The following is a 23,381-nucleotide window of genomic DNA, read 5'->3' on the forward strand; positions in this document are numbered from 1 at the left end:
TAAAACCCTTGCTAGTCTGATGCATGAAGAAAAACCCTTTTGCATAAACAGAATTGCATAGCAGCTGTAAACACTGCTATCAATTTTTTCGATTCCTGCCAGTGCCATGGCAAGCTTTGTCTTTGAACCTGCAAGCGACGAAGAGCTCAATTTATCCCCTGCCGAAGAGGAAGACAGCGATGATGAACAGGAAGTGGAAGAAGAGGCACAAAAGAAACCTTCAGGTCGGCGGACTCAATCACCATGGGATTTCGGTTCCTACTCCGAATCCGTAGCGGAAGAACACGCTCGTCGAAGCACTACCTCCATCGATTACAAGATATCAAAAGTGCTCCAAGAACGCTCTGTCTCCATCCCCAATCCCGACGATGACGATGCCTCCGATTCTGAACTTGACCAACAAGTACCTCAATCACTCTATTCACGCATAATCTCCGTTTCTTAGGCCGCGAAGATTTCATAATCAGAGTTTTTGGTATTATTATTTATTATTTTCTTATTAATTGCGCAGGAAGATTACAGACCAGAAGAGGATGATGATGAGGCGGGTAATGTTAATGAAAGCAAGCCGTTTTTCGCACCGTCAGAAGGGACTTCATTCCATGCGAATTCCTTTATGGAGCTCAATTTGTCTCGCCCTCTGCTTCGGGCCTGTGAGGCTTTAGGTTACGCTAAGCCTACTCCTATACAGGTTTCAATATTGCCTCCAATTCTACTTACTTATGAAACGTGATGCATTTCTTCTTTGGTTACTGGCTGATAAGGATTTATTTCTGAAGGCGGCTTGTATACCATTGGCACTCACTGGCCGTGATATTTGTGGAAGTGCCATTACTGGTTCGGGAAAGGTACATTTTTAGTTGATACACTACTATATTCGCCTTAGCTATTTACTATTTGGTTGATAGTGGGAGTTTCTTTTCCTCGTTTTTCAATCTGGCAGACAGCTGCTTTTGCATTGCCTTGTTTGGAGAGACTACTTTTCCGTCCCAAACGTGTTCCAGCAATACGGGTCCTTATTCTTACACCAACCAGAGAATTGGCGGTTCAGTGAGTCCTGCTTCCCCTGGCTATGTTATAATTATTGTGCTAGCCACTTCTTTGCCGAATCTTGTTAAGTAATTAATCTAAGGTTTGGACTCAATTGCATCTTTCAATTGTAGGGTGCATAGTATGCTGGAGAAACTCGCTCAGTTTACAGACATCAGATGTTGCTTGATAGTCGGTGGGCTTTCTTCGAAGGTCGGCTAATTTATTTAATCTCTTCAATGTTAGCTCAAATGTTACAATGGCAATATTTTTGGGTATTGCATTTTACTAATCCACCTTCAGTTCTTCTTTGCACGGTTATATTTTTGTCAACCCTCAGTCGTAACAGATTATATGTTGACTATCAAACAATGTTTCATGCGTGTTTGAATTCTACTAGGATAAAGGACTTACTGATTATGTTTTTTTGTTTCCCATTTGTGCACAGTTATCTTTCATGTTTTCAGGCAGTTGGTAGCGAACAAGGATTTTTCTTCTTTTCTCTTTCGCCCCTCCCATTTATGGATACTTCTATTCTTATATATCTCAACACGAGTATAGCTTGAGAAGATTTTTTTTATAGGTACAAGAATCTGCCCTGAGAACAATGCCAGATATTGTTGTGGCTACGCCAGGACGAATGATAGACCATTTACGCAATTCTATGTCTGTAGATCTGGACGATCTTGCAGTTCTAATTCTCGATGAAGCTGATCGCCTTCTGGAGCTTGGCTTTAATGCTGAAATTCAAGAACTGGTACCTTAACTTCTATATCTTTGGCCATTTGAAAGTTGTAACTTCTAATATAGATCATAAAATTGTCTCTGAAAGTTAAGATGTTAATGCTTATTTTTCTTTCTAAACTATTTTTAATCTAACTTGCATGTGCATACAAATTATTGGTAAAGCAATCTATCTATATTGCTTCAGGAGATACTTTATTCATTTTTACTCTAGTTAGCAAAATCAGACAAATTACTAGGGTTCTTATTTCTTAAGGGTGGAAAGTTTTAGTTCGGCCTTATTGACCAGCTGAGTTAAATCATAGTGTTTTCTGTGCTTCAGTTAACAAATTCTTTTACATTTCTTATTTCTCTATTGTTGGAATGTGCTATTTTTATTCTAATCTTTTTCTAAGCAGTTCCTGGTTTATTTGCAGGTTCGACTATGCCCCAAACGAAGGCAGACTATGCTTTTCTCAGCTACAATGACTGAAGAAATTGGTGAGCTTATCAAACTCTCACTGACTAAACCATTGCGGCTATCAGCTGACCCATCAACTAAACGACCAGCAACATTGACTGAGGAGTAAGATAATTTGATCCTATGATCATCAATCCCCTCCCACTCTCTTTTGTCTGGACTTGTTTTACCATTGGGTAATTTGACTTAGGCATGGATAGGATACGCGTTCTCTTTGATTATGTGTGAAGCTTATTAGGAACTATATGGCTTTCTATCTGCAGAGTGATCAGGATACGAAGGATGCGTGAGGTGAATCAGGAGGCTGTTCTTCTTGCATTGTGCTCAAAAACTTTTACATCTAAAGTTATTGTCTTCAGGTGGTTATTACTTTTTATTGCTGCATTAGCATGTTTTCTATCATAGGCTGTTTAGATGTTAGGATAATTGCATCTTGATTTTATTTTTTATTGAATCATTACTGAAGTTGACAATGAGGGTTCATGTTAGCTGACACGACTTGATTTCACGGTTTTATATGATGGTTCATGTTAGCCGACCCCGAATCATTTCGGGACTAAGGCTTTGTTGTTGTTGTTGTATTACTGAAGTTGACAATGAGGGAAACATTGAAGTATAAGAGCGTTATCATTTACCTCTGAAAAGGGAAAAAGGGAATGTAGGTACACAAACAAAAATGTTAATGGCATACCGTTAACCAAAAATGTTATTCTGAGGTGCGAGGACTGAGATTGCAAAGCTTTGACATCATTTTTTTTTTATTGATGATGTCCCCATTTTGGTACTATCTACTTGCGATTTGTCAATTGTCTAGATGGGATTATCATTCTGAGTTTCTCTTGGCAGTGGAACTAAGCAAGCTGCTCATAGATTGAAGATTTTGTTTGGATTAGCGGGCTTCAAAGCTGCTGAGCTTCATGGAAATCTTACACAAGTCCAACGTCTCGATGTAAGTAGCTTATTTTGGAAGATTGCGTGTGTCTCTCCTGAAGATCCTGCAAAAAGATGCAAGAAGATTGTCCTATATTATGCCAATTGTTGCAAGAAGATCCTTCTTGGTTTGTTAAGATCCTTAATTTTCTTTATCTGACTAATGGTTACTTGGTGTAGGCTTTGGAGCTTTTCAGGAAGCAACAAGTTGAATTTCTGATTGCAACAGATGTAGCTGCTCGTGTGAGTAGAGATACTATGTGCTATGTTCTTGTAGTTTAGTTGCAACTTGCATTCCAACAGATCATTCTTCATTTAATTTTTTCGTGACATAAGCAATAGCTACTTATGAAATTCTCCATGTGTTTTGGTGGTTGGGATTTTGATGTTAACGAGAACTTAGATTTGAGTTCATAATAATGCTGAAGATGTTATTTTTGTCCGCTGAAATATAGATTGGCTCCTCTACTTTCCTCTACTTTCCTATGCTTTTTGTTCTGTTTGTTTACTTGCCGAGTATAAAAATTTGGATAACTTTAAGTCATGCTTTATCCTGTGACATATTTGGTTGCTTTTTTTCAGGGACTTGACATTATTGGTGTTCAAACAGTTATTAATTATGCATGTCCTCGTGACTTGACAAGGTAAATGGGAAACCTCCCTTTTGTTTTCTTAATATATGATACTATTTTGTGTTTTTTACTAGAACTTTGTTAACTCATATTTGTGTTTTGCATATCTGGTTTCTATTTCTTTTGTTCTACAGTTACGTTCATAGAGTCGGACGTACAGCAAGAGCTGGTAGAGAAGGTTATGCTGTTACATTTGTGACAGATAATGATCGCTCTCTTTTAAAAGCCATTGTGAGTCATGATCTTCCTATATCTTCTTGAATTGTTTTGTCTTTAACTTAATTTCTGTAAAAGATGGATGTGCTCTGGTTGTGTAGTGGATATCTTAAGTCAGAAGAGTGATAGATTTAGCATTAAAAGTTATCTTAGGTATTTCATCGGCAAAAGCCATATTTTGGCCCCTATACTTGCATATTTTTTTTGAATAATCCCTCTACTCTGATTTGGACTTCCCTAACTCATGTACTCTCAGTTATTGGATGATTCAATCGTTGACTAACGAATCTGTAAAATTGGATTTGTAAATTTTTTAAATTTTACAGATTTAGATTTAGTGTGAAAAAGGATAATGTTAGGATCCAAAATCTCAACTACACGTTAGATCCTTTTTAGCCCTCAATTTGAACAAAAATCTTAAAATTTAATTTATAAATTTTACAGGTATAATTCCTCCATCATCTGTAAAGTTCTGTACATTTATTAGTCTGGCTAGATTATCCAATAAATGAGAGTACGTGGGCTAACTAAGTTCAAAATCAGAATAGAGGGACTTATTAAAGATATTTAGGTAAGTACAGGGGCCAAAAAGGGCTCTGCCCTATTTCATCAATTGGAGAAAATTGGATATTTATTTAATATAGGAATACCTTCTACCTAGCTACATTTTTGTACTTGCTTGGAGTTGCCATGGATGTTTCAACCCCTTAGCTATGAGAAGACAAACATTTTGTTTCTTTATATGTCAGTAGGTATTGGAGGATCCCTTAGGTAATATTACTTAAACCAACCTTGTTTTTTTGTCTGGGTTACTGTAGAGTAAAATATATATTCGTACTTCCCACTTTTTTATATGATCTTTTCCCCTTGGTTTTTCATATTTCTTCATACTATCTAGACAAGAATTTTTAGCACAGCCTGTTCATTCTCGAAATGAAATTGATAAACCATAAGTTTTCCCTTAGGTTGGAACTTCTCCAATGAGTTCAGCTCCTTATCTTGCAATTGAGAACTGTCTTTTTTTTTCCCGCACAAAACCATGTCAATGAATAAAATTTTATTTATTGCCTGAGAAATTGTAGCTTAAAATTCAAACTATAAAATTATGAAATGAAGAATTGTGAAAAACGATTCTTTAGTTTACCGTATTAACATAGAAATTATGAAATGAAGAATAATGAAAAATGATTCTTTAGTTTCCCTTTTTTCTTTTCCTTATTTGCATCATTAGTTAAATATAATGACCAGAAGCTACGACCTTAATAGGCAAAGAGAGCTGGTTCAAAGTTGAGGAGCCGTATTGTGGCAGAGCAATCAATTTCTAAGTGGTCTCAGATAATTGAACAGATGGAAAATCAAGTGGCTTCTATTCTTCGAGAAGAGAGGTTTGGACTGGCCTTTTTCTCTTGGCACTTTGAACCATAATGTTATTCAGATGAAGTTATATATGTTAAATTGTTGCAGAGAAGAGATAATTCTTAGAAAAGCTGAAATGGAAGTAACGAAGGTACTTGTCCCTGCTTTGTCTAGACTGCTCCCATCTTGTTATACACTTATTCATGGGTTATTTTGGGAAGGGTCTTATTATCAGAACTATGTTGCACGGACACTTCTAGTTAGTAGCGTTTCTGAGTTTCTTGTTCGTGTCCATTTTCGTTTGTAGGCTATTTTATGATGGTTATGTTTTAGAAATAACGTTTCCTGTCTGTGTCCGTGCAACATAGTCAGAAGATTATTTCGACTATATTATAAGTATTGGCATCCATGAACACTGTTATGCATATGAGCAGGCAGAGAACATGATTACACATAGGGATGAAATTTATTCACGCCCCAAAAGAACCTGGTTCGTAACGGAAAAAGAGAAGAAGCTGGTGTCAAAAGCAGCAAAGGTAATTTATTTTATGCCATAGCTATTTTTGCTTTGGTCTAGTTAACGTATTAAATAATTCCAGATGTACATAAGATTCATGCCAATGCTACAATTGACTGTATTCTCTTATAAAACTTTTTTCCCATTAAGTATAGCTGTTACGAGATCTAAGACATAATATATTGTGAACATAGAAATTAAGAAATTAAAAAATAAACCATTTTTTTCGTGAAATGATATTGAGACACGTAGGATATCATCTTTTGATAATCATAAATCAGAGAATCCTGAATGGCTGGCTTTTTTATTAGCTGTTTCTTTGTCTCCATCTATATATGAGGCTAAGAACTTCTGAGTGATATCTTTAGTCAGCGTTTGCCATGACATCTGCTTTCTTGCCATTGATACCTGGGTGCTTTCACTTTGACTTAGTTTCTTGCGAAAACACAGAATTAAATGCTGAAAAATTAAAGGAGTTATGTAAGTTTTGAATGTCCCAGATGCTGAAATTATTAAATCAAAAAGTGATTTGGTAAACTAAAATAAAGCACTGAATTTTATCTATTTGCGATTTTCTCTAACGGGCTCATGTATTTTTGTTGTTTTGATTTATTAGTGATAATATAAAGATATTTCAAAAATTCTTTTTTTTTCCCCAGAAGATTTTGGAACTATATTACTGAGCTTCTTGAGTTGAAATTTTTAGTGAAAGATCTCAAGGTATAAGATTAAGAAGATTCAAACTTAATTGAAGATTATATTAATAGTAGCCATAAAAATGTGAAGTGCTTAATTTTGTTCAAATTGTTGAACGAAATTATAAAACAGTCACTTAATATTCTTTTGTCAAACCTATATAAACAGAAGTTCATGATACAGAAGATAAATCTACTGAAAAACAAATTGATTGGCTATTGAGTGCAAATCTGCATATGGATAGACTATAGGAAGTAGCATTTAATGGAGTATTGAGTGTAAGATCTACTTTCAATCTCAAAGAAACTTTGAATATTAGTGACTTCATATGATATTAATTTTGCTAACTGCTTAAGGTGCTTCTCTTGATTTCGTTATATTAATCTCTCTGTCGGTTAAGAAGACTTGGACTTAATTGAATTTTTTTGGTAATAGCAAGTGTCCATTATCAGTCTTTAAAATAATAAGCACTCTTTTTTGAAGTTCAATTTCTGAATGAAATTATCATATACATAGTTATATTTATCTTTAAACCTGATTAAACAAATATAATAAGTGTTAGATAGAAAGGACAACCTACTGAAAAACAAATTCATTGACTATTTAGTTCAACCATGTAAATAGATTTAGGGAGTAGCATTTACCACCAGTGTTGAATGTTAAATCTGCTTGAATTAAAACTGTGATGACATTATTTTCTCCAATTGATTGCAATTCCCCTAATTCATGTGACAGGAATCAAACATGAATGAAAAAGGTTCTGGTAATGACGTTATGAGCGCCCAACAGGCTGAAGAACTTAAATTGAAGGAAAAGAGAAAGCGGGAGCGAGAGGTTCCTTTTTTTATTTTATTTTCAGCAGTTCAACTTTATCATCTTTTGATTTAAAAAATCTGCTCAAGGATCCATCCAATTCTCATGCTAATGTCTTTGGACAGAAAAATTTGCCCCGAAAGAAGCGTCGAAAATTACAAGCAGCTAGAGAGATGTTGGAAGATGATCAAATTGAGAAAGCAGAAGTATGTCTTCTTTGAACTTGTATACTGATTTTGTTGAGTTGGAGGTTTTAACATCAAACTAACAATTACATGGTAGACATGCACTTCATGATATTGGGGACAGTTTCTTGTGCATCTGCATGTTGTTTCGACCTTTAATAATCCATTTACTGATGCCTAAACTAGTTTTTATCTAGTTAAGCTTTTCTTTCAGTTGCAGCTACATTTTGTACTTAAATACAAATTATTGCAGGGAAGTGGAAAGAATAAGAATGAAAAGAATGGTATGTCATTGGTTGACCTGGGTTATCGACGGGCAAAAGCAGTGAAAGCAGTGAAGAGGGCACTAGATTCTGGGAAGATTGTACAAAAGGATCACAAGAAGCCAAAGCGTCCTTCCCAAAAAGGTCAACAGAGGACAGAAGAAATGAAGGAGCTATTCCAGAGTGACATGAGTGAGACAAAGCGGAAGAAAATCAGTGGTGGAATGGGGAATAAAAAGTCCAAAAACTCATTTAAGAGCAAAGCACGGTATGAATCAAACTAATTTTCTTCCTTTTTCTAGTGCTGATGTCATAATTCAGGCTATCATGCTGTTTATACTTGCATACATGATTTAACTTAAAATTGAATATACAAGAGGTATTAATCAGTCCACAACCGTTTAGAAAAAGAATGCTTAAATCTTTAATGTTTTGAGTTTTTCATGCTTTGTGAAGTGAAATGCGGTATTTATATCAGAATTTTAATGCAGTTGAACTCTTTAGCCAGCTTTAGCGAAACCATTAAAAGAATGGGTAAATTACATGTGTGGCCCCTCAACTTTGCTTTCTTTATGACCCCTTAACTACAAAACTGGACATAAAAGCCCCTTAACCTTTGATCACTCCAATATCAATTAACCCTCCATCGTAGATGATATTCTAAAACAACTTCAATTCTTGAATGTTTTGTTTTTGAGGTCATTTAGGTGTTATTTGGTTAAGAGAGAGAAAGTTGCTATTTAGAGAGAAAAAGCTCCGAAAATGGTATTTGGAAAATAAAAAATGGTGGTTCCATGGGAAATGTGGTTCTAAAGAACTTTGATTCTTGGACTTTTTCATTTTGAGATGTGGTTCTAAAGTACAAAGTTCATGAGCCTTTATGTCCAGTTTTGAAGTTTATAGAGAAAGTAAGGACAAAGTTGAGGGGGCCATAAGTATAATTTACCCTTGAAGGAATGGACTGAAGTTTTTTGCATCCATATATGTTTTTTTTATCGCCTATTGCATGCATACATTTTCACGTTAGGAACTAAATGGGCATAATTTGCCAAACTCATGAATGAAAGAGTGGGCAAGTTTTATGTTTTTCAACTCATGGTTATTTATCATAACGTCATCGCTGAGCATGTCAAACTGTTTTTCCTTAAAAAGGAAACCTTTCAAGGGTGGAATAGGTTAATAACAATTTTCAATGAAAGTTGAAGATCATAATTATTAGTGTTTTTTTTAGGCACTTCTATCTAGGGTTGCAAATGGAGAGGGGATTACCCATCCTCGATGGGGTTGCCCCGGCGGGAATGGGGGATCCCCGTTTATTTCCCGAATGGGTGGGGTTAGAAAAATTCCCTAGAGGTGGGGATGGTGCGGGGACCTCTAACCCCATCCCCACATATCCCACATGATTTTTAAAATAGTATATTCGGCTTAATACCTCCCCAGCTCCCTCAACTTGTCCCTTTTTGTCACTTAATCCCCTATGCTTAGTGGCCAACCTTCCAGCCTCCTAAACTCATCAATTGTGTCACATTTAGCCCCTTTTTGCCTACATGTCACATGTTGCGTTAGGAGGCGTGTATGTGCCATGTAAGCAAAAAGGGGCTAAATGTGTTACAATTGTTGAGTTTAGGGGGCTGGGGAGGTATTAAGCCTAGTATATTCATATGGAATTTTAGATATTCATTTTTATATTTGATAAATTGATGTATTACTTTTTTTTTTTTTAAATAAACAAACTTTTATTATCTTAAATCATTAGAAAGAACATCAATAAGAGATGGAGGTGAGTTCATTTTTATAGATTATATTTGCCTAAGTATATTACAAAGCAAAATTTAAATTTCACTAAAGAAAATGTTATTTAGAATTTGAGTAATGGGGACACCACATGGATGGGGATAATTTTTTCTCATTTCATAAACGAGAACAGGGACGGCGGAAGCTGTCCCCACCCCATTCTGCCACATTTGCAACTGTACTTCTATGTGGATAATGTAAGCATAGAACATCATTGTTATCCTAATCACATAATTGCGATATTTGTCCTATTTAAGCCTTTGCAACCTCAGATTGATTTCCTATTATCAAGTTATCTAAATGTAAAGGAAGTGTTTTGATAGTTACATTTCTTTATGATAGATGTCAATATCATCTGCAATGAAAACTAGTATTGGTAACGATTCCTGATTCTAAGCCCTTTTTATTTTAATATGTGATGTCCAGATACAAGCGGAGGTAGCACTGTCAAGTCTTGTCTTGGTTGATGGTTGGCTGGGTTTGTTAGGAATGAGACGGAGACAGAGACTGAGAGAGACATTCAAACAGCAGAGCTATCCAAAAATTGAAGAGGCAGTTTTCTGTAGACAGATTACGATGTAACAATATATTAACTCAGTTCTAGAGGCGGATGATGCATCAAAGAGGTTGTCATTTACCTCATTTTCTGCATCTGATCGCTACAAATGTATTATTTTCTACCGACTTAACATTTTTTGTATTATTTATATTATACTACCTCAACCAAAAACAAACAAACAAAAAAAACATACACGGACAAATATTTACAAAAATATATTTTTTTATAAAATAATACTCTTTTTTTTAACTTCAAAAAATTTACAAGGTTTAATATACCAGAAGCTCTCTGAATTTGGGCTGATATTCAGAGCTGAAAATCAATCGGTGTTCAAGACTTGTAAAATGTAGGTTAGTCTCTTGAATTTGTACAAAATGATTTAAGCAATCTATCGACACTCTCATCTTATTTTGCTTATAATGATGTTAAGAGGTTAATGAGATACTTGTAAAAACTAATATAGTGTTTTTTAGGGTTGCTCATATTAAGTTAATTTACAACGATAAGCTACTAATAATCAGTCATGTGGATTGGGGAAAATCTACTAATGATCAGTTGTAGGGACTGGGGATATAATGCACACAGGCACTTACAATTTGCATCATTAACTGGGAAAAGTATAGAGGCATTTCACAATTCAAGCAATTTAAAAGTAAATGATTTATTTATAGAAAAAATTATAATAGAGTTCCAATATATATTTTCAATTTCATAGGTCGTGATAAAGCAATATTTGAAATACGTACCATACAGAGTAGACTTCAAAGTTCTTCTCATCATCAATGACTTCATGAACATATCTATCAAGGAGTCTATATTTCGATAAAAGCTGTAAGAAAACTCCAAACCTGATGAAGTTAAAAAATTTCTTGATTGCTAGAATTCCATCATCTCAATGTGCTCAATGAATGAATGAGGTTTTCATTTGGTTATTCAGAGTCCAGAGGTAAACATTACTATACAATTAGATATAGGAAGTGAAAAAAAACCACGCACAACTAGCATCAGATCTAGGCTTATTAAAATTAAAACTAGGAAGTTTGGTCTATCACCATTAAATCAAATCAAGGTTTATTAATATTATAGGGGTGGAGTCTTAGAGATTAAAAGTGAAAAAAAAACGTATAACTTGGAAACCTAAGAATAATATGAAAAAATAGAGTATATGCTCTTGCTCTTCTTGTAGATATGATCAAATACTACATGATTATTAAGGTCGTTTGATCAAAACTGGATAAGAATGTTTGTCTATGATGGGTGAATATCGATTTGGTGCCTAACCGTTCATTCAACCAAATCATATTATCTATTAACTAAACTGAAATGATCGTCAAATTTAACATCGAGATGAACAAGGTTAATAACTGAACATAATTGATAAAATTCGATTTAGTTCAATTACTAACCGATGACTAATTAAAATTATTATAATAGGTTAAAAATAAATATTAGATAAAAAAAAGTAGTATATTAGTCACTGTTCAAAAAGAAAGACTGCTTGGACCACCTACGCCACGTCTAGGCGCTTGAAATCAAGAATTTGTCCCGATTTTTTCCGATTAGTCATTTTAAGCGTTTTTAGAATCTTAGGTGGTTTTTAGTTGTTTGGCCTCCACCTAGGCTGCCTGGATGCTTCCTAGACTGCATAGGCGCCGCCTAAACGACGATGAGCAAAAACTTTTTTTATTGTGATATTTTTTACTTTATTAATTTACTTTTGAATTCTTTCAATGATATTGTTGTTGAAATGTTGATGTTTGCATATATTTAAAGTTATATAGTACAAATATACATGTTTTTCGATATTTCATAATTTTATATTATTATTTTTAGATAGTATAATACATATTTCAATTAAATTTATATAATAATTTGTAGATTGATAAATAAAAATACAAAAATACAAATTCGATTAGTCTCCGATTAGTCCCCGACTAATCCTCGAGGACCATGTCCGCCCAACTAGCGCCTAGTGTCTTTTACAACCTTGATATTAGTAGTAAATATATTAAAGGGTAATTAATTTATTAGTCCCTATATTTTGACAAAACACACTGTTTAGTCCCTTTATTTTCAAAAACACGTGGTAAGGTCCTTAACCTTTTTCTCAGTGAACTGTTTAGTCCTTCTGTCTGTTTGTTAGATTTGTTACCGTTTATGACTTCGGAAATGACTAAATTACCCTTTACTATTTACCTTCAAACTTCAGAAGAGAAAATCCAATTTAGAAGAAGAAGCTATTTGTATGGAGAATAAGAAAAAGAACAGACCCAGTGCTTACGAATTTGAACGATTAAGAAGAAAATCAAGAAGAAGAACATTCAAAGTTGATTTCAGATGCATTAGAGTTTAGAGGAAATGAAAATAAAGGAAAAGAAGAACGCAAATCCAAATTGACTAACAGAATCTTCATGAGAGTCTAACGGCAGGGCCTAAACAGTTCACCGAGAAAAACCTTATGGATTTTACCATATGTTTTTGAAAATACAAGGACTAAACAGTGTGTTTTGTCAAAATATAGGGACTAATAAATTAATTATCCTATATTAAATAATCAAGTTAAATTATAAAAATGTAGAATAATTATTTTATATAAGTATAATGTAAAAAAATGCAATCTAACATTGACAGCTAGGAACGATTTTACTCACAACGGTGAAAATGATTCAATTTTATTCCTAATGTTGGCAGCCAATAATAATTTTATGTTGTCGTATTCTGCATCAGTTGCATATCAGTTGACACTAAAAAAGAATTTGCATTTTTTGTAATTTTATAATACCATTGGAGATTAATATATTATAAATTTAACGAAATATTTGGATCTTTTTTCCAACTCGTACAAAACACGATATAATTTTTATTTTATTTTTTTTCCATATGTACATGTTTGTTATGTGTTGCCGACGCGGATTGATAGATTCATGTCTAAAAAAACTATTTAATGAATTATTTTTCAAATTGACTCAACCCGTCAATGTTAAAAGTAAATTTGCTGTTGACCACCCGCGTTAAGATTAACGATATTTTGGAACCTTGCCCTTTCATATACACACAAAAATATCTTGATATTATTCAGTTATATATATATATAACCAAACTGATTGCTAATAATTAAATTACTCTAATTTGAAACCAAATCAAATCAAACTAAATAAATAATCGAATCAAACTCTTTTCTATTTGGTTTCAAATAGTTTAAATTAGGTCTTTTAAATTAGAGACCTAGGGGGCGTTTGGTTTAAACTTCGGAATCGGAATTGGAATCGGAATCGGAATGTGACGGAATCAGAAACGGAATGACTATTTATTTATTTTGTTTGGTTCTATCTGGAATCGGAATATGATTTCATTTGAAGTTGTTGGATTATATAATACTTTTTTTAAATAACTTATTAAATAATAACAATTATAACTTCGGTTAAAAATAAATCTCCTTCAACAATTGAAGCTCTATATCAACACTCGTCTGAATATCAATGGTATAACCTAGCTTGATCTAATTGGGTGAGAAGACAATAGAAGCAACTAATGTTTTATTATTTTCAGCATTCTCTCCCTTTTCTTCAGTCCTATTTTGAATTTCAAACTAATATAAAACCTATAAATCTCCGATTTTGGAGCAAGTGTGACTACCATATTCAACCATGATTGAGAACCTTCTAATCTCATTTCTTCAGGAAATCCAGATACTTGCTTTTGCACAAAAGCAAACAAAACATCTCGATTGATGCTGTGGAAAGTGTTCACGAAAAAGACGGATGAGGGGGCAGGATATGTGAAAGTGGGGGAGATAATTAAGGAGGAATAAATAATTAATTGATTAGGGAATCAGATTTAATTCCTTGGGGTGTCGGGAGGAATGGGTGATTCCCATACAAGAGGGAATGGGATTCTCATTCCTGTCATATTTTGTGTAACCAAACATTATCAAAGGGAATTAAGCATTCCCATTCCGATTCCATGCCATATTCTGATCTAACCAAACACCCCCCTAGTATATACATAAAACTTTAATTCATAAAAAACGAGAAAAACCCCAAAAATGTCAAGTAATATATAATTGCTTTAAATTGCTGTGCTATGTAAGAAAAGAGAAATTACAGCTACATGTACCGAGCTTCTATGATTGCTGACCTATGGAACATGGAAAAGGAAGAAGAAAGTAAGAGACTAGAACAAATAAAAACCTAACTTTTTTTCTTCAGCAATTAATCTCATGAATCATAATACATTCATAATCCCCCCCAATCTTATTCAGTTCTAATTTATCCCCTCACTGAAGCCAATGGGCTTGCAAACTCTTCAATGTTATCGTCGCAAATCCATAAATTAACCAGCTCGCCGGAAGAAGAAATCAGGCAATTAAGATGTATTGTATCCTATCTCCATGGAGGTTGTTGATGTTTATAGGGTAAAGAGTAATGATCCCAGCCGCTATCAGGTTCTCTCCTTTTAACACCTATTCCGGAGCTTGGGCCGGGTTGCACATTGGCCCTCAAATGCTCTTCCATCATTCGGCTTTGACCAGGCATGAGAAACTGCCTTAAACCTCCAGCATTTACTCCATCATTTGTAAAACCGGTATTCAGATCGAAGCTGGGCCGTGAGGGCCCTGCACCATTTAAATTTGGTGGTGCACTGGCCATGTTCATGATAAATGGCGGCTGGGAGTAAGGAGGAACAGATGCAGAACTCAAAATTTGAGGAACCATAGAGGCTGCTACTCTTGTATCCACCATGTAAGGAATCGAGGGGCCAGCTCCATACATTGTTGAGGATAAGGACATGTTGGGAGCTGGTGTCAGTCCGTTGTACCCGAAAACTGGAGAATGTGTGAACGGAACAGTTGGAATCCCCAGAACACCGCCCATTCTTGCCACATTAGCATCCATTATGGCGTGGTCTAGAGACTTGCCGTTTGCTAATGATGGATGTTGCGGAATGAAATCCTTTCGACCGACTTCCACCCTGCTACCCACTTCAACTCTAGTACCCAGAATAGAAATAACAGGATCACCCGGTCTAGATATTCCAAAAGCACTTACATTTTGGTTGCGATGGTAGAACCCCTGATCTGAAGAATCATTGTGAAAAAGCGGTCTATCATTCAGATCAAAATTCCTCAGTGAAGGCTGCATCGATGATGATGAAGATGCAGGTGATGGGCTGCGATGGCCATTTCGAGGGTAAAATAGCTGCCCCACCATCCTCAAAGTTGATTGTGGAACATCGCCTTCATTGCTCATACGATTTAAATCCAGATTGGGCCTCTCTGTTCTTCTTGGACCAACTTCAAGTGAGGATTCTGCAGATTGCAGGCCAGATGAGACTGGAACAGGCCTTACTGGCATTAAGTCCAACATCTTCTCATCTCCATCCCCAGCAACATTGAGATCAAAATCAAAGCTGTCCTTCTTAGCTTTTGAACTATGGCTAGTTCCCCCGGTCTCAAAGATCCTATCACCATCAGAGGTCTTGCGTGGGGAAGCTGGGCGAAAAGCACTAGTAGCTGCAGATCCTTTCCATCCAAGAATCCCCTCGAACTGCAAAGGTGCTGAAGGAGATGCAGAAGCCACTGCTGGCCTGGAAGCTGAAACAACCGAAATTGGAGTAGAGATGGGATTCACTGCACGCTCCATATCATCAGAACATACTTCTTGATTCAAATCAAAATCATTCAGATCAAAAGCACATAGACCTTTCTCTGACTTAATTTCTTGTTCCGGAGCCACTTCAGTGACCTGTGATGACTCCAACTCATGTGTGCCATTTTCTGCTTCCGTCTCCATGTTGTTTGAACTAATTAAGCGCACATCTTCCATAGGAGATGGTTCCGCAGGCTGATTTTGTCCACTTGGCATGTCTTCATGGGAAACTCCTGTATGCAGGTCCTGCTTTGTATTTATTGAATCAGGGCTATCTGGTCGCCTAGTATCACTTGCCATGATTTCATCTGAAGAAGAGCTGCAAGATGGTTCTCTATAATCTATGACCTCTCTTTCCACTTCTTGAGCAACTTGTCGAGCAACTTCTAGAGCATCAACTATGCCATAGTCAAGCTCGATATCAGACCTCCTTCTGCTATTCCGATCCGGGCTTGGGGTATCTTCGGTTCTAGTGAAATCGCGCACATCTCTTAAATAATCAGCTCCATCACTGCTATGCTCCCCATCATCCTCATCCTCATCATCCTCATTATTACCATCCCCATCATTATCATCATTATCATCATCATCAGCAACTCCAATGTCTAACATGTGTGAAAAACGAGTCCCTACATCATCTGGTTTCTCTAACTTCCTGTTACTGAGAGATGAGTCTAGCAGAGGGTCGGGAGAGCAATCATCTTTATCTGTAGAATTGAGTGCCTGCGCTGGAAGGTTATTATTAGCCCCTCCATCGTCTTTCCCAGCTTTTGGCAGAGATGCAGAGTTTCCTGTATCACTAGACATACTGTTTGAACCAAAATCACCTTCCCGTGTATCAACATTGTTTTGCACTGCAGGTTCAGCCATATTCTCTTTAGCATTACTGGTGTTAACAACTGAAGAGCACACTCCAGGTTCCACCTTACAAGGTGGAGAAGCTAGCATATCTGAGTTATCAGAGAAACTGCTTAGCTTCTTTGAAGAATCCAACTCTGGTTCAGTAGTTGGTCCATTTGATATGGAAAAACTATGAGTCTCAGTCAGAGTAGTTCCTTCAACGGCACTCATCGAGACCTTTTCCTTTAATGGAGGACTCTCTTGAACAGAGTTTGCCATGACAGACGTATTAAGAGGATCGGGTGATACATGCTCCCTGTTTCTATGAGGTTGTTCTTTTAATTCTTCTGATTGAGGACAATTCGAATCATCTCTGGCAGGTTCAGCTATAATATTTTCTTCATTGACAATTTTATTGAAAAGGGAAAGATTCTCAGCAGCACACTCTGCCACTTCACAGGCGTGATGAAGTGCCAGCACACCATCATGATGAACCGCATCACTAACACTGCCCTGCTTCCAGCTATCAAACAGTGCTCTTGCTCTATCCTGTACACGAGAGCTGCCATGATCAAGAAGATTATTGACAGTGATCCAGATCCCAGAAGAAACAGACCTCTCCTTGTCTATTTGCAGCTTTTCCAAAGCTCTTAACAGTGCAGTAAGTGACTCCTCCACAAAGCTATCAGCTGCATCATTGCCATACTTCTTCGCATCTTTTAACCAGTTATCAATATATGAGAGTCCATCTAATTGAATAAAAAGATCTAGACAATCTTTGTTCTCTGTAGCAGCGATCGTGCTTGCAACAGCAGCCCACTGCCTTAATGCATCTCCGACATTCTTTACACTAGAATCTTTTTCCTTCTGCATTACAGCAACCAGCTCGTGCACTCGAGAAGGCGCTGTGAGCCCATCTTTCATTTCAGTCAAGGTAAAGAAATCTTCAAGTGTCATAGTTCTTCACACCCCAAACCTCCAAGAATTACAAAAATCCTCATTGTGTAATTGTCCTCTCTCCATTGAGAACAGGTGGCTTTGGGAACAATAATTACAGAATAACCTGTAGAAGACACAAAAATGGAACCCCTAAGCAAACAATGTCGACAAATTCAGTAGCTCAACTACAGCCTACAAAATTCAGCTTAAAACAACACGGGGAAGACAATAATTGCATAATAATCTCAAAAGGAACAAAATGCAACAAGCTGAGGACATCCAAACACGCAGCTTGAGAAAACTATGACCAAGCATGGGCAACTAGAATAAGGGACAAGGAACAATAAATTAATGTGCAAGATACCATATATCTAAAGGACTTAATACAACTGGCACTTACAAAAAGATAGAATCTAAATGTTATATTGTTCACTTATCCACTAAGGTTCTAATTGACAGCATAACCAGAATTTACCCAAATTATCAAGCAATGAATACAATATCATGCATGAAAGTTTGTTCTACTTGTTATACTTCCTAGCTAAATGTAGACTAGCATGAAGACTTCCTAGATAAATATGGATCAACATGGAGACACACAGCTAAATATCGACCAACAAGGAGATAAAAATATTGTTTCAAAGATAACAGCCACCTCACATATTCATAGAGGACGAGAAATCAGCCAACAAGGAGACTTGAATGATGCCAAAGAGGGGAAAAAAGTGCAACACTTCTAATGATATGATCCTATCTACAGTGTTTTCTAATTGTACTCTCATCATTAGTACACACAATAAGCTATCATACATACACAGCTAACCTAAAAAACAAGCATAACCATAATGGTTGATGAACATTAATCCATGATACAACAACAACAACAACAAAGTCTTAGTCCCGAAATGATTCGGGGTCGGCTAACATGAACCATCATATAAAACCGTGAAAATCAAGTCGTGTCAGCGACACAGATTCGCTCCCTCCACTCCGTCCTATCCACTACCATATTTTCCTCAATTCCCAGTAAACTCATATCACTCTCGATCACCCTCCTCCAAGTTTGCTTAGGTCTTCCCCTACCCCTCACCACTACATCCCTTTGCCACTCTTCGGTTCTCCTAACCGGCGCATCAAGCGCTCTACGTCTCACATGGCCAAACCACCTTAGTCGGTTTTCTCTCATTTTATTCTCAATAGATGTGACCCCTACTTTTGTCCTAATTATTTCATTACGCACCCGGTCCTTTCTCGTATGACCACACATCCATCTCAACATACGCATCTCCGCCACCGACATCTTACGGATGTGGCAGTGTTTCACTGCCCAACACTCCGTACCATATAACAATGCTGGTCTAATTGCCGTCCGGTAGAATTTTCCCTTCAATCTATTAGGCATGCCGGGATCACAAAGGAAACCCGTAGCACTCTTCCACTTCGACCAACCAGCTTTAATCCTATGAGCAACATCTCCATCTACTTCTCCATCCGTTTGGATAATAGATCCTAAATACCGGAAGCAATCCGAGGCCTGAACAACTCTCCCATCTAGGGTGATTGTCCCTGCCTCCCTACTCCTACGGCCGCTAAACTTACACTCCAAATATTCTGTCTTACTTCGACTCAACTTAAAGCCTCTAGATTCTAGAGTTTGTCTCCATAGTTCCAACTTCCTCTCCACTCCTTCTTTCGTCTCATCAACCAACACAATATCATCTGCAAACAGCATGCACCAGATGCAGCTGGAAGTAGAATAAATTTGATATGAAAAGATTTTCCAAATGCAGCTGGAAGTAGAATAAATTTGACAAATCCTTAGTACATATCTTCTATAGAATGTTGTCGTTCCTCAGAGTGTAGGTACATACACATGTATAACAAATAAGCAAAATTTCCTCCATACAAGGTAAAAAAGAAATCGCTACAGAACTGTTATCCATAGACAGGAACACCTTTCAAAAAAATGTTAACAGCAACAGAAAATCAAATTGGCTTGTTGTGATTGGATCATTAAGTATTGATTGGAATGCAAAACTAAAACCTCAAATTCAACAACTCTTTTAACTAGATGCATCTCAGAATATCAATAGCTCACTTTCAAATTAAGATTTCCGAACTGAAGAAAGTAGTTAAATTAGGGTGATCCTACTTAAACACTTCAAAAGGAACCTTTGAAGTTAATAGATTAGAGTTCAGTTAATTATCTAAAGTTGATTGTGTTAAGTAAAATCTTATCTATTAGCCATTTGTTAATGAACAAAGTAGTACAGGTAGGACAATATCTGCTTTCCCATAGTTACTAAAGGTGCAAGGGGCACTAGCGCTTTGTGCCTGAGCGACACAAGGCGCACTAAAAGAATAAAATTACATAGAACCACCATAAATGATAATTTTTAAAATAAAAGAAATTGTAAACTTTGAAATCTAAATGCAATAAATACGAAATCATGTCAATATTCTTAATCATAAATTCTAACATGCAACAAACCTTACATTCTAAAGTTAAAGAGTTCAACTAAATAGTAAATGTAAATCCTAAGCTGACTAATAGCTACTTCTTATCAAAAGTCCAAATTCAAGTTCTGCCCTTGTTTCCTTTTTTTTTGGTATTTTACAGTTGTTGGGTGCTTCTTTCCTTTGTTTCCTATTATGCATCTTTCTTTCTCTCTCTGTTTTTATTTTCTGCAATTGTTCAATTTGGAAATCTGTCTGCTTTCCTTTTGGTTTTGTTATTTTTGGACGCTAGTTGTACCTAATCCAACGGTGGAGATTGAACACGTGGGTAAATAATATAAAACGGGATAAGGTACAAAAATGTCCCTAACATTAACAACAAGGAGCAAAAGTGCCCCTATCGTTAAAACTTGGTCCAACATTAGACAAAACTAACAGATCCCTACTCTCAGTTAACTTTTCCGTTTCTCACCTTCAGGCGTCTTTGTCTGCATCCCCTCTTCAGATGAAAACGCAAAAACTCACAATTACCCAAATCAGTGGTAAATTCCTTAAACCCAATGATCGTAATTCACGTAGGTTTCATGTGATCTGGATCCTTCACTCCCAAATTCTCGCCGATCCCCTCTTCAGATGAAAACGCAAAAACTCACAATTACCCAAATCAATGGTAAATTCCTCAAACCCAATGATCGTAATTCACGTAGGTTTCATGTGATCTGGATCCTTCACTCCCAAATTCTCGCCGATTTCTCTTGATTATTGTTTGATTGCACTTCGAATTTTTTCGGCTTTATGCAGTTCACTCCGATTTGGTTCAGAAAATCAGTATATCTGTACATTTATGGTCTTTTTCCAATCTTTATTACGGCTTCCAAATATCAGAACATAAAACAGAATTACTAAATCGGTGAACGACGACTTGGAAAAGTGAAAGGATTTGGATCGAATATGTTTAGAAGGTTTATTGCAAAAATCAATGGCAGTGAGCATGCAACGGTGAGCCTGCAGCTGGTTGCTTAATGGACTTTGACAACTGGAAGCTAAGATATAATAACAGATCTTTGGCACTGCGTATTTTATTTGTAAATTTTGAGTTTTTGCTCTTTCTTTCTGATGGACGATTTTTGAGTTTCTGGGTTTTCGTTTCGATGGAGATCAACTACGAAAGCTAAATATGGTATTTTTTTATGACATGGAAAACACTTGGAGCGGAGGAACAGAAAAATTATTTGACTATAGAGATCTGTTAGTTTTACTTAAAATAGGATCAAGTTGTCAACATAAGGTCCTTAATTGTACCATTTTAACGTTAAGGGTATTATTGCTATTTCCTATCAACATTAAGGGCATTTTTGTACCTTATCCCAATATAAAACCCTAAAAAAATAACCTACGGAAAAAAAAAAAGGCGCACCATGGCATCGTCATTAAGGACAAAACTCATAAAAATCCATCCAACAGACTAACTAATTCGCCAAGCTACAGCTAATGCAGAGTTGTATACATGAGACAGTATTAATTAACTGAAATTATAACAGTTGTTATTGCAGATGTAGAAAAGGAAAGAACAGTAATATTATACTTACACAAAACATGAAAAATCTCAGCTTGTAGAACAGCAACTAAAAAAGATTAAAGTCTGTAGATGATTTCACCAAATAAATATCATTCAATCCTGAAACTGCACTGCACATAATACTTGTGATTAGGAAAAAGAACATTAAAATTGGGAAAAAATTAAAAAGATGATCAGCTTAAAACAGGGAAAAAAAATAGGTATAGCTCCATTAAGATACTAGACAAAACCATACAATACAACGCCACTGCACTGAGCGAGGGCAAAAAAGATCGAACCCTAAAATTTAAGAACAATCACGCAAAAAAAAAAAAAACTGACAAAACCCTAGGTTTACGGCTGCATATTACAAAGTGAGGTGCAAATGAAAAGGGATTTGATGACATAACTTAAATTATCACAATTAATCAAGGAAGACATGTGATTCTAAGCTCCTCACATACAAATAAATTCACAATCCAATAAATCATAATGGAAATGACGGTAATAGCAAGCGTAACATGAACTTTACCCTGATAAATTAATTTCACTGGAATCAAATTAAACCCTAGCTGCGATGACGGCTCCAACAGAGAGCACTTCAATTTCTGGTTGTTTCTCTCTCTCTCTGTATAGAAACTTTCTCCAGCAAACGGATTTTGAGCTATATATCCGTAAATTCTCGGTCTAACGAGCTCTGAATTATTATTCGTTTCTCTCGTCACAAAACCCTCGCTTCGTCTCAGAGAAGAACCCTTTTTTCAAAGCAGAGACAAAGAAGGAAACAATGCTTCTTCTTCGTGCAAATTGTGTTTCTTTCTATTTTTTTAATTTTTCCTGAATTTTTCTCGATATTTAAATTTTTGTATACATTTCAATTTGCTGGTCGGGTTTGGTTATGAATTGGGTAAGTGCACGTGCCACGCGTATGTAAGCCGTTGGCTCAGAGCCGGCTCAAAAGAGACCCTGTTTCTCCTATATTTTTATTTTTTCATAAAAGAAAATAAATGATTATGAATGAATGTATGAATGAATAATTATATTATAGTATGTCCTTTCAAAAAATAATAATTATATTATATTATATGATATGAAATGAAATGAAAAATAACTGTCAATTTTCGGGTATGCTATAAATGTGGGTCTTACTGAAAGTATGGGATAGACAAGGTCCAACCTGAAAAAGAAAGGAGCACATCGTTGTCTACGGCTCTGCCCTGTAACTTGTAAGTCACGTGCCATGTACACGTCTATATTTTAGATCACGATTGAGCAACATATCCTTCTAACATTTTTCCATTTCCATCCATCTTTCTATACTAATTCACCATATATTCATCTCAAAGTGGACCCTAATGGACTATGGTGTTAAAAAAATTAAAACCGATGGACCGATAAAATTCGATTTTTTGATTCGGTTTTCAATTTATACGGTTTGGTTTAGTTTTATTTTCACGTAGATTTGATCGGGTCTATTTTAGAATAAAAGAATTATGAATAATTCGAACCGACCGTTTAGTTAAGAGAAATAGTTATTTGTCAACTGAATTTTAAGATATATAGAATTTTGAATAACAAGTAGAGTGTTTTTGTATTCTACTCCATGAGATCTTTCTACGTTATTTGTCAATTTGTAATAGTTGTTTAGAGGAGTGAAGACATTTAAACGGTCAGAAGTCCATTTAAAATTTAAATGTTAACTATAAAGTTAAATCTCATTGATGAAATTAATGTTTATTATTAAT

At 35.8% G+C, this 23,381-nt stretch overlaps 2 protein-coding genes across 4 annotated transcripts; one reads left to right on the forward strand and one right to left on the reverse strand.

Moving 5' to 3' along the window:
- Nucleotides 1–8: 8 nt before the first annotated feature.
- LOC136235822 (DEAD-box ATP-dependent RNA helicase 28) lies at nt 9–10,347 on the forward strand. The gene is made up of 19 exons (XM_066025869.1): nt 9–403; nt 512–691; nt 780–848; nt 944–1,050; nt 1,164–1,242; nt 1,613–1,786; nt 2,190–2,338; nt 2,497–2,592; nt 3,080–3,182; nt 3,344–3,406; nt 3,746–3,807; nt 3,930–4,026; nt 5,278–5,396; nt 5,476–5,518; nt 5,802–5,903; nt 7,316–7,414; nt 7,519–7,599; nt 7,832–8,109; nt 10,062–10,347. Exons 1-19 carry the CDS (start codon nt 107–109, stop codon nt 10,075–10,077), a joined length of 2,214 nt encoding a protein of 737 aa, XP_065881941.1. The 5' UTR covers nt 9–106; the 3' UTR covers nt 10,078–10,347.
- A 3,893-nt stretch (nt 10,348–14,240) lies between these two features.
- LOC136235040 (uncharacterized) lies at nt 14,241–22,505 on the reverse strand. Of its 3 annotated transcripts, none has more exons than XM_066024553.1 (3): nt 22,169–22,505; nt 21,668–21,762; nt 14,241–17,745 (listed from the first exon to the last, which is right to left on the reverse strand). In XM_066024553.1, exon 3 carries the CDS (start codon nt 17,637–17,639, stop codon nt 14,577–14,579), a length of 3,063 nt encoding a protein of 1,020 aa, XP_065880625.1. In that variant the 5' UTR covers nt 17,640–17,745; nt 21,668–21,762; nt 22,169–22,505; the 3' UTR covers nt 14,241–14,576. The 3 variants fall into 3 exon arrangements, with proteins under 3 accessions (XP_065880625.1, XP_065880626.1, XP_065880627.1); XM_066024554.1 differs by having other exon boundaries at nt 21,668–21,767; XM_066024555.1 differs by lacking the exon at nt 21,668–21,762.
- Between the last annotated feature and the right edge of the window lie 876 nt (nt 22,506–23,381).

The sequence above is a fragment of the Euphorbia lathyris genome, chromosome 7 (genome assembly GCF_963576675.1).
Source record: "Euphorbia lathyris chromosome 7, ddEupLath1.1, whole genome shotgun sequence".
In the NCBI taxonomy this organism is placed as follows: domain Eukaryota; kingdom Viridiplantae; phylum Streptophyta; class Magnoliopsida; order Malpighiales; family Euphorbiaceae; genus Euphorbia; species Euphorbia lathyris.